Source organism: Carassius auratus, chromosome 24 (genome assembly GCF_003368295.1).
Source record: "Carassius auratus strain Wakin chromosome 24, ASM336829v1, whole genome shotgun sequence".
Taxonomy (NCBI): Eukaryota; Metazoa; Chordata; class Actinopteri; order Cypriniformes; family Cyprinidae; genus Carassius; species Carassius auratus.
Window position 1 is genome coordinate 16,870,941 of NC_039266.1, and position 12,128 is coordinate 16,883,068.

A 12,128-nucleotide genomic window follows, 5' to 3' on the forward strand; every position below is an offset into this window, starting at 1 on the left:
ATTGGAATTCCACTTCATTTTCTGAACCCAAAGCAAACATGTTTTAAAATAATAAGTATTATGAACTATGATTGATATTTGATTAAGTGAATATATCTGAGTGATGAGAACAGATAATGGGCAGTGGCTGTTGTTCACAAGGCTAATGTTTAAACTAGCCTTTGGGACCAATGACCTCAAGATATTTGGTAGCATTGATGTTTTCTTTGGACCATAATAATCTCATCAAGCATGGTAGTGAGGAGGTGAAAAGTGTTCAATGCCCAGAGGAGAGTCTGAAAAGGGCAGAACTCCCCCTCTGCATCCCTAAACCAACCAAAGCAACATTTCCTTTCTGCCAAATATTCTGCATACATAAATGGAGGCAAGTCTCAGTCTCAGGAAGCACATTCTTCCACCAAATAAAACAATGCATGGGTCACCGCAGTGACTCAGTTCACCGAAGCCACCGCACTTCTCTAAAAATGATCTGCATTATTAGGGACAGCAGTTTGAGGTTGCAAATTTGGGGAAATGTGTGGTTCTACCAGCTGAAGTTGATAAAACATGGTTTCTGATTTCAACAGAGGGTCTCGTCTACTTTAAGCCTCAAGGGTGGCCAGAGGTTTTGGTTAAATCCTAGTTTTTCATTTCCAACAATTGTCTTTCTCTCTTCAATCCTCTAGACACTAGTTTTTTAGTGTGTAATTTAACCTCTTCATTTTATAATTTTTTAAGTTGGTGCCAATAACCTCGTGGGCAGTGTGCCGACACATAGCACCATTGTGCTTCGGGGATCCCGAGTTTGAATCCTGGCTGGCGGACCTTTCCCAATCCCAACCCCCTCTTTCTCTCTCTCCCACTTTGCTTCCTGTCTATATATTGTACTGTCCTAATAAAAGCAACAAAAAAGAGAGAGAGAGAGAGAGAGAGAGATGGATTTGTTTCTTAAAAACCTGCAGCTTTCCTCAAAATGTTAACTGATGAACTGAAATCATGTGGCTTGTTGTGATGTTTTTATCACCTGTTTGAAATAATTCTGAAAGCACCCATTCACTGCAGAGGATCCATATATGAGCAAGTGATGCTATTCTAAATTTCTCCAAATCTGTTCTGGTTAAGAAAAAAGCTCATCCTCATTTTGTATGACCTGATGGTAAATATACTTTTTTGGCTGAACTCATGAATTATTTAATCTAATCCTTTATTGAATAAAACCCTTGTCATCATCACAAGAGCAAAAAAAGCTGTCTCAACACAACTTCAGGCAAAAATCCACAAATTCGATGCGAGAACAAGCTACATTTTTTGAAAACTTTCATTTTTGCATGAACCATAATAATAATAATAATAATTAAATTATATCATAGACCGGTCGTTCATTTGTGTTATTATTATTTAAATTTATTTGAAACATGAATGCTTGAAAATTACTGATAACAAACACATGCGCTATCTTAAATACATTTTAACAACATCTGTAAAAACATTCTTTCAAATTTTCACACAAAAATGCGATGAACATCGTGTTCTAAAACTCACACGGCATTTAAAACAATTAAAAACGTAACTATTTCTGTTGAGAATGCGCTTCGAAACAATTGCGCGTGCAAGTTGACCTTGCGCTCGCGTCTCGTCGCCATGGCAACATCAGCTCTCACTTCCTAAACAAAGCCGACAAGAGAAAAGACTTCAGAGCAGCAAACCACTTAGCGTTTATAGCTGACGACCGTTAATGTATAGGATTTGAGGATTAATGTAAGAAAAGTTTCATTTTATTTCTACTCTATCAGCTGTTCGTAAGTGCCTTTTCTGTTTGCGGTTATAATTGTAGGCCAACAGAAGCCTAATTTGCTTGTCTTTGTCTATTAGTAACAAGAGTGTAAATTTCAATATATTGTTAAATATACTGCAGTATATTATAATGATTGGCAAACTGCTGTCTCCATCCAGTTCCCTGGAGTTTAACCACAGAAAGTTATTGATTTTAAGAGGCTCTCCATGTCATCTCCCCATAGTCTACTGCTCGGAGATCAAGTGTAAAACCGACCTGCTGTCATGTGTTGATGTATGTATTCCCTTTACTTCTGTAGTGTTCAATGTCTGTGTTTGACAGGAAAATATAGAAAGCATTTGGAGTAAAATATCATCCAAGGTCTTTCCAAGGAGGCCTTTCTGGTAAGGTGTTACTGTAAGTCTGGATTGGTTTTATATAATACAGCACAGCAGATGTGTAGGGTCAAGCTTACAGACAATATAAATCTCAAGATGATTGGATTGTTTTTTTTTTGTTTTTTTTTTGTTTTTGCAGTTGTTCCTTTTCTTTCTTTTTTTTGTGGGGAGAAGAGATCTCCCTTTATGCTAATCCTAGGTCACATGTCTATTTCACCTTTGGCCTTGGGTTCCCACTATTCAAAAATATGTATTTTGACAAAGGTTTAAGGGTCAATTGACTATACTGTCTCTAAAATGCACATCATCAAAGAAATAATGGTCACCTCATCAATTATACCTTATTTAAAGACATTCTTATTAAAATCTACTGAGGTCAGTGCTTAAAATGTATTCGATTATGTTTCTATATGCATTGCTTTAGTGTTTTCTAATAAATCTCCCTCTTCCCTTGACATGCTTTTCAGCAGAAGAGAAATCTATCCTGTGAGATTTTTGCGCACTCAGTCATTATGGTCCGTCTAACAGTTCATCTGATCGCAAAATCAAACAGTTTCTCAAAAGCCTGCAGAAGCGAATCTCTCCAGCAGTATCTGAAGAAGCTGACCCATCTCAACTTCTCAAACAGAAGTATAGAAGACATTGTAAGTCTTTAGTTCAAACATATTAAAATTCCATTTAATATTCAAGTTTCAATTTCAATATTACAGTACAATCAAAATAAACAAATTTATCCAGCATATATGCATTAAATTGATCAATAGTGACGGTAAAATTATATTAATCAAATAATCTTTAAAATGTATCACAGTTTCCAAAAAAAACAAATAACAGTTTTCAACATTGATAATAATTAGAATTTGATTAAGAATGATTAATAAAGGACTTCTAATGAATAAGAATGATTTCTATAGGATCATGTGACACTGAAGGCTAGGGAAATTGCTGCTGAAAATTCAGCTTTGCGATCACAGGAATTAATTACATTTCAAAATATACAGTAGTAAACCAGAAAACTGTTATTTTAGATTGTAGTAATATTTCAAAATATTATATTTTTATTGTATTGTTTGATCAAATAAACGCAGCCTTGGTAAGCTTAAAAGACTAATTTAAAAAACTTCAAAAAAATGTATTCCAAACTTTTGAGTAGTATGTTTTCTGATTATTATTCCCCTTTTTCATTTGTAGGATGATCTATCAATGTGTAGAAACCTCACAGTCCTCTATCTATATGACAACCAAATATCACAAATCTGCAATTTGGGATTCGCCTCAAACCTTACACACTTATATATGCAAAATAACAACATCTCTTGCATAGAGAACCTCTCATCTCTCCATAAGCTCTCCAAACTGTAAGTATATGATAGTACAAGCATATTAATAAATTCTTGCTTGCATTGAAATTTGAACAGTGCCGTTAATATTTTCCATTGAAAATATACATACAGCACTATTAAAAGGCCATGAATGTAACTAGTAATGTTTCTATATTTGAGTTTCTTGGGAGGTAACAGCATCACTGTGGTGGAGGGATTAGATGAGCTGAAAAGCCTGAAGGAGCTGCATGTGGAAGGTCAGAAACTACCCCGTGGAGAAAAGCTGGTCTTTGACCCCCGTTCCATTTGTAGCCTCTCTGTAAGTAGTTCATTGCTTTAACATTCACCTCAGTGAAAAGCCTTACAGAGGGTGTTTCATGGTATCTACAGTCTTCTGCACTTTATATTTAGATTGATATAGCACTATGTCCTGAGAGTTTGCTTGTCAGAATCAGATGAGAGACGTAGGATTCGTGGACCAAGATGTGTATCAAAGCAGTTCTGTGCAAAATTTGATGCGGGTAAAAGAGGTCTCTGTGGCTGCCTCCTTGTCTGACAGATCAACAGGGAGTGTTTACCGCCCTGGCTATGGGAAAACAAACCGAAAAGTTGGGAATTTTGTTTATTTTGATAATTAATGAAATTGCAAGTATAAGTGCACCCAATTTTATCCCTGCCAAGAGATTCCTAAATGCTCTCCTTTTACGAACACAGTGAAATCTTCATTGGCTCACCTGAAGTGGGACTGGTTTTAAATCTAAAGTGCATTATTAATTATATTAATATTGAATTCTTTCAGGAAACTCTGTGCATTCTGAATATCAGCAGAAATAACATTGATGAAATATGGGACTTGGCCCCTCTCCGAAAGCTGACCCATCTTTTCGCTACCGATAACCAGCTACAGGACATACTGGTAAATGTGATTTTTTTTTTTTACATAAAAAAGATACTTATAAAGAATTTTTGTTCTGTCTAGACATGACAAAGTTGTATGTTCCTATGAAGTGTGAGATGATAGAGGCAGAGCAGTGCAAAACCTAATCCTGCAAATCCTTCCAACAGTCTCCAGACTTGCACAGGGTCAGAATTATTCAACAAATCAGCGGCCTGGTCTCCAGGGACAGCTTCTGCTGACAATTTAAACAAGCACAAGTTTTCCTCCTTCCTTAGTGAACTGATTTTCCTCTGAAATACACTGAGTGCCCCTTAAAGCTTCAGTCTTGTATTAAAAACCAATTTGAGCCAAACATTTAGTGAAACTAAAGCTGAAAAGTAACCTTTTCTGGAAAAGGGATTTTCCAGCCTATTGATATCACACATTCAATGACTAAAAGAAATGGTGAAGGAACACTTTCCGAACGCCTCTGTAGAAAAGCAGCTTGGTAACTTTGTCCAACAGCTCAAAAGACAATCTCAGCAACTGCCACCGATAATAGTGATCCATGTGTCAGAGGAAGCTTTCATGTTTAGCAGATATCTCCTTTAATTTATACAACCCCTTTGCCACTATTGATTCAGCGACGACAGCACCCAAAGGATCAATTCCTCCCTTACACAGTTTGGTCCAATTCCAGTGGAAACATTATGGATTTTTAAAATAGATTATGACAGGCAGTCAGCCGAGTGACAAATGGGTACTGCAGAGGCTGTTAGTGGCGCACGGCCAGACGGTGCAGATAGGGATCGAAGCACTGGTCAAATACAGGTTCATAACTGGCCATCATTAACCCAGTGTGGGGCTGGAAAGAGCCCAGTATTCAGCACTCCCGCGCATGGGAGGGCAATTTGGCGCTGGGCAGTTCCCAGCCAAGCCCTCAGAGTGACAGACCTGACACGATCATTTATCAAAGCCTGAGAGCGCGCGGCTCGCTGGGGTCCCGCTAGAGCTGATTGCACGCGGACTGAAAAGTGGAAGCACTTTAGTTGAGACAGGAAGGCAATGAACAATCAGAGCGTGTCCAGAGAGTATTCATATTTCCAGCCTGGATTAATGTGTCCTTAGATAAACATACACTGCAGACAACATGCTTGAGGACTACTGCCCAGGGGAACTTGTTAGTCACGCAGTCCAAGTGACAGTATTTATTAAAACAAGCTGATGTCTTGTTTATACTTTTTACCCTCTGAATTTTGTTTTTCTTCTGAAAAATTTTCTGAAAACTTTGTCTTAAATATAATGCCCTGATAATTTTTAACCATGCACATCTTCTGTTAAATCTGTGTCGCAGGATTTTTACAGCATGCAACTACTTTTTTGGAAAGTTTTGAGATGATAGTCATTTACTGTGTCTACTAATTATTTAGTTTTATACTGATTAAAAGTACAATGTTATGCCTTTATTTATGCTTTCAGGAATTAGAGACCGTGTTCAGCCAGTGGCCTCAACTGCGGCTGCTGGATCTGAATAGAAATCCTGTGTCTCACAAACCTAAATACAGGGACAGATTAATAACTGCCTGCAAAATTCTAGGTGAGAAATAGCATCGCTAACTTGTGATGAGTAGGGTTGTCAAATCGATCAATCCCAATTAATTGTATCCAAAATAAAACTTTTTGTTTACATAATGTGTGTATAAATAAACACACACACATACATGCATATATATATATATATATATACAAACACACACACACAAAAGTAAACTTTTTAAACCAATTTTATTTTGGATGTGATTAATTGCTTTGACAGCCCCAATATGGAGTCATTTGACATTATTTATGAATGCTTTTTTTGGCCTTCATTATGTAATTTAATTATTATTATACTTATAATTTATTTTATTATTTTACGTATTAATTTTATTTATAATTTTTTATAACATTTCAGTGATGTTTAGCATTTTAATTATAGTTATTTCAATAACAGTTGTTTTTGTACTGTTTATGAATTTTCTATAATTCTTAAGTGAAATTATACACATAAACTATGTTTTTCCTGGGATTTAGAGGATCTTGATGGAAAACAAATAAATGAACTGTCTAGGCAGTTTCTAATCAAGTGGAAAGCCTCTAAAGATGCAAAGAAGAAATTAGATGATGGAGAAGACATCAAAGAACAAATCACGAATCAACTTACAAGTATGAATATTTGTTGCAATTTTGTTTTCTTTACATTTTTATTCAGTTACTAACAATTATTTCCATTGATGAATTATAGACCCTCAAAATAAATGTTAAATATATTATTGAAGTATGGCTTTACATACTATGAAAAATAGTGCCCTAACATGTCACCGTTATTTAATTTACTGAATTTCTGAGCTGAGTGCACTGCAGTGTCACTTTCATTTTGTTTTCTTAATTTTCCAGTCATTTATAATATCCACAAGATTTTCTTGCTTTTAACACATTTATCCATTTTGTGGTTGTATATTATCAGTATGTGGTTAAGTAAGCCTTGTTTCAGTTTTATGACAATGTGTGAGTTACCCCTGTTTGCTGTAGCTGACTTTGGCGTGGGCCCCGAACATCCCTTTGCCCATGACCGCAGCAGCTCTCTGAGTAAGCCGTCAGAATATGGGAAGCCGGGCGTCACATTTCGGACAGATCAAGTACAAGGAGACAGCAGAGGAAGAAGGTAGGAACAATCAAAAATCTCTGTTTTATTAACAAGACTCCCTTATTCTTTACATAATCTGCGGCCAATGAAAAAAAAAAATTTAAATCAAATTTTATAAGCTATATTTGAATACATTAATAAAAATACTTTTTTTTACAAATCATCTTACATTAAAAAAAAAAAGAAATAGATTCTGGGATAAATGCTATCAGAGAAAGGTTACATGTTAACTTCAGACATGATGGATAAATGCCTGCTACTTGTCAAGTTGTGTGAGTCTTATTTTTCGCACCCATGCAAATAAACAGCTTTCTCCTTTAGACTAGCCTGAGGTTAACCATTGTTCTGCGCTGTGTAATGTGACATAATCTACAGTTGTACTGCACAAATCATTCCCTTTTGATGTCTGATGTCCTAAACATGTTAATCCTATAGTTATCATTTCAGTTGATTTACCAGTGTGTGGCCTCTGAAATGCAGAAATTATTTGTTGATGTAACTACAATAAATATGAACTGAATGTTTCTGTACTTATAAGAGAAAACTGCACGAGCAAGGGCACTAATGTGTGAGTAATAGGAATGATAATGCTGAATGACAGTTGTTTAAAGTCCTAGTTAGCTGTTTACTATGTTATTATAGGGGTCCAGTAACAGAAGGATATTTAGTCATAATTTACAGAAGCGTGTTTTAAAGCATGTGTGCCAGCATTTTATTATGTTCTAGGCTGTTTTTATTACTATTAATACAAAATGCATAAGCATGAAAGTCAACAAATATTGTGGGGTACTTTTGTGATAATTTACAGCATTTCATTTATTTAATATAATTAATGATTGTTCTGATGTGTTCACAGGTCAAGAGGGATGTATATTCCAGTGCGGACAGGCAGACTCTGAAAATATGAAACTACTGATTAAAAACCTTTTATCACTGTCCTTTTGGCTTTATAAATTTGACTCAAAAGTCAATCGCTCACATACACACTTAGCTTGGTGTGTTAGGAGTTTTCTGGAAAACGTTCAGTAAAGCTTTAATAGTTTTATCAAATGTGAATATCTGAGCAGCTTCTCCATTGTGTAAGAATACACTCTCTTGTACACTGCCTATTTTGCATTTTCATATTCTGTTTGAAATTCTGAGATTGTATATCTAAATATTTGTTTGCTTTTAATAAATTAACTTTTCAAGATGCTGAAAAAATATCTTTAAATACCACCATGTTTTGTACATTATTCTTTAGAAGGTAAAGATATATACAACAATGTCATTCATTCAATATAATACAAATAGATTTTAGATTTTATTTTTTCTGGTTACATTATAGCTAAGAGCAAAATCTCAAATTAGATTTTATGTCATTGAAAATGTCAGAAATTGCACACTGTACTACATATGTAGTTTAATTTTCTCTTTTTTAGGTTGGATTATGCTTTTAGTTATTTGGTAATTACATCATCAAACATACCTTCTGATTGGTATTTTTCTTTTCTTTTTTTTATATTTATTATATTTTTAAGTGCTTCAACAAATTAATGCTCCAATCTCACTGCATCCTGCTTTAAATTAGCTAAAGAACTTATCTAATTTAAAGCATGAAATTAGTTAAATAAGTGATTAAAAAAGTTTATATTATAATTGCACATTTATCATTTAGATTCAAAAGGTTTTTTTTTTCTTTATACTGAGGATTCATTTCAACATGCACATTATAGCTACAGCAAGCTTATAAACATCATGGACACTGCGTTCTAAACTGGAATGGTATTTATATTAAATGTAAAACGGATTCTATAATAACATTTAGACATACGCGCTGAATACAGTAATTCCTGCGTATAATATACTAATATCTACACCAGGGTATAACCTCTGAAAGATGTAGAGTAATTAGACAGAGAAGCGTACTTAACCTCATTTGCTCTGGTTCATAATTATTGGCCTGGGGGCAATACTGTTACTTCATCCTTACAAAAACAATGTTTATTAAGAACAGTCTCAGATATACATGTTATGAATAATTCCATTCATTAATTCTCCCACATCTCCGTTTTGCGGAAAACAGAATGATTAATTTAGGAGTCTCACAAGAATTTCCTCAAGCATGCCAGTTGATTGCAGTGTTTAGAGTTTATTTATTGGCTTTGTCCCAGGAAATGAAGCCGATGTCTGCGGCTCAAAATTATAATATCAATATCCCTTTTAAAATGTTAAAGAAGAGTTAAGATCACCGTGCAGACGATCTGATAGAATTTGTTTGGCAGCTTAAAAATAGAATGCTTGGGTCTGACAAACCACATTCATGGTCACCAAACAAAGCCAATCAAGAAGAAATGGGTATTTATTTATTTAATAAACAATATTTCATATAAAATTCAAAAGTTGTGGTTTGCAAAGCAACTCTGGGTGGACCGAAATATACTGCCTCTGGCGTCGAAAAATGAACTGTGCCCTCCTACCGACCGATGCTAAGGGAAACACTGGAGAACGGCTCGAGTTGCCAGAGTTTTAAAGGCTTTTGATTAATTGCACCGGAGTGAAACACTTGTCAGCTTTTTGTGTTCCCCGATAAATTAGAGGCTCAGGAGACTTTACGCAGTCATTCAGGTGAGGACAGTGCGTGTGCGCGGACATATATCCGCACCTTCCGCGCGCAGCACCACGACTGGTTATATATATATAATTTTGCAACGAAAAAGGGACTATTATTTTAAACAGGATTTCTTTGCCGAGCTTTGGAGGTTTCATGCCTTAACGTGTGTTTTATAGGACAGCACTTTTAACAATACAGGTAAGTTTCTTTACATTTTAATAACTTCTCATTGTCTGACTATAGTAACAATGTAACCTACTTCTTAAAATGGATATATATTAAAACGTTATGTTCTCTGCTGAAATTATTTAATGAAAAACATAAACTCTGTAGGCGTCTGTTAGTCTAATATTTCTTTCTTTGACATTGAATGACTCCATGGCCATGAGATTTTTTTTTTTTTTTTTTTAAATCTCATGGCCAGTAACCTGTTTTTCTCGCATATTTGAATAAAAGTGCCTGTTTGGCTATTTACTAATGTGTGTTTTTTATGTATAATTTTAACCAGGTTAAAAAGTGACTTCAATGGTTGGAAGACAGTCGATTCGTATGGATGGCACTGGTTCTGTGACAGTTATGGATGACAGTCCCGTATCAAGCCCTAACTCGAGCCCCAGTCCTGACACGCTCTCAGCGGACAGCCGGCGCGCAGAGGCCCTGTCCCGCACCAGGGTGGTCCCGTCTAGTGGCCTCTGTGGCAGAGGGAGACCCGCGGCAGCCAACGCAGCGCGCGAAAGGAGTCGCGTCCAGACGCTCAGACATGCGTTCCTCGAGCTCCAGAGAACACTGCCGTCGGTGCCACCGGACACCAAACTCTCCAAACTCGACGTCTTGATACTGGCAACCACATACATAGCGCATTTAACAAGAACATTGCAAGAAGAAGGGATGGAAGAGGACAACACAAAACAAACTGAAGCTTTGAACTCACTTAAAGGAGATGGCTACTTACATCCTGTGAAAGTAAGTCGAGTTAGCCTATATTTTAGAATTAAAGTGAACTCTGACACCGAAAATATTGTGAGATTTTATACATTTTAATTAAAAAAAACATTTGTGTTTAGTCTTAAAAGTTTTGAAAAAGAGACTTTAAGGTTAAGGTCAAGGCTTCTTGAAAATATCCACTTTATTACGCATAGCAATTCTTTAAAGCAGTTGACTAAGTGTTTCTATTTGTCGCTTTTTTCTTTTAGAAATGGCCGATGCGTTCAAGATTATATGTCGGTGCCTCTGGACAGTTCCTGGGTAACTCAAATGAAAATCAAGGGGCATCTTCATCAACATCTCAAACATAGTTCGTTTGCACATAAGACTTTTTGAGGTAATGAAGAATGAAGGTTAAAGTTATTGTTTTAGTAATATTGTTGTAGTCTGTAAAATTTAACATGGTTGTTTTATGCGGCAAATTAAATAAATTCATTGAAAAGATGATTATTGTGCCATGCAAACAACTGAGTGTTGTGCATATTAATATATCCTAATTATTTCCAATATGTAAATAAGATTAAAATATTAAACAATTTGTGCTCTTGGGTGTCTGCTCAGAATTCTGTTTCTGCAGTTCTGTACTTGTAACTGTCTGGAATTCGTGTGTGGGGTTGATGAGCTGTTATGCTTCAGCTGTCGGCTATGCACTTTCTGTTACAACATTTGCACTAAATGCATGTGTGAACAACCTAACATTCGTCATGTGAAGTGGTCTGTCAGAATCGCAACAATAGCATCATCATTCCCTTTTCTCCTCCCTTTCCTCCTTCCTCTTTTCATTTGAAAAGCACATTTGGAATAGTGAATAAAATCATTCTTAAAAATCACACTGATCTCAGGTTTATTATTATTATCATCCATATTATTATCAAGATAAATCCTTCACAATGTACAAAATATTATATTCCCAAAAAGAAAATTATAATTACATTAGTTTAAAATATTTGTCATGCACTGAACATTATTAATATCGAAGATTTTAATTATTTTTTTTATCCCTGTCTTCAACTACAGTTCTAATATATCTCTTGTGATGCAAACATTCTCATGGAAACATTTGTAAAAAATCTTTAAAGTTCTTAATCATGGAGTGCACTGAAAGTTTGTTAAAGGTATACTGAACCCTCTAAAGAGATTTAATTTATAATAAAAGAATAAAGTCTAAATTGATTATTTTTATCTATTTATTTAAATGTTTATATTACTATCTATGTTTAATCTTGAGAAAGGCAAATCTGCTTGAGAGGAAAACTATTTGGATATTATTATTAAATTACTGGGTGCACATATATATATATTAGGGGTGTAACGATACGCGTATTCGTATTGAACCGTTCGGTACGACGCTTTCGGTTCGGTACGCGGTACGCATTATGTATACCGAACGGTTCGTTGGAGTAATTAATTATATTTGAAAAAAAAAAAAAAGAGAGAGAGATAGAAATATAATGATATGCGTTCAACAAGGTAGCCCAATAACCCAAACAACGTAACAGGCAACGCCCCTGACAC

General features: G+C 35.3%; 2 protein-coding genes across 3 annotated transcripts; both read left to right on the top strand.

Annotated features, from left to right (window-relative positions):
- Positions 1–1,701: 1,701 nt before the first annotated feature.
- Positions 1,702–8,225, top strand: LOC113042444 (protein phosphatase 1 regulatory subunit 42-like). Of its 2 annotated transcripts, XM_026201314.1 has the most exons (10): positions 1,702–1,737; positions 2,096–2,157; positions 2,622–2,795; positions 3,343–3,509; positions 3,654–3,792; positions 4,273–4,389; positions 5,830–5,947; positions 6,424–6,555; positions 6,922–7,054; positions 7,893–8,223. In XM_026201314.1, exons 3-10 carry the CDS (start codon positions 2,664–2,666, stop codon positions 7,933–7,935), a joined length of 981 nt encoding a protein of 326 aa, XP_026057099.1. In that variant the 5' UTR covers positions 1,702–1,737; positions 2,096–2,157; positions 2,622–2,663; the 3' UTR covers positions 7,936–8,223. The 2 variants fall into 2 exon arrangements, with proteins under 2 accessions (XP_026057099.1, XP_026057098.1); XM_026201313.1 differs by lacking the exons at positions 1,702–1,737; positions 2,096–2,157 and adding an exon at positions 1,889–2,047 and having other exon boundaries at positions 7,893–8,225.
- Positions 8,226–9,733: 1,508 nt separating this feature from the next.
- On the top strand, positions 9,734–11,021 carry tcf24 (transcription factor 24). The gene is made up of 3 exons (XM_026201783.1): positions 9,734–9,827; positions 10,138–10,592; positions 10,823–11,021. Exons 2-3 carry the CDS (start codon positions 10,155–10,157, stop codon positions 10,922–10,924), a joined length of 540 nt encoding a protein of 179 aa, XP_026057568.1. The 5' UTR covers positions 9,734–9,827; positions 10,138–10,154; the 3' UTR covers positions 10,925–11,021.
- The last annotated feature ends 1,107 nt before the right edge of the window (positions 11,022–12,128 follow it).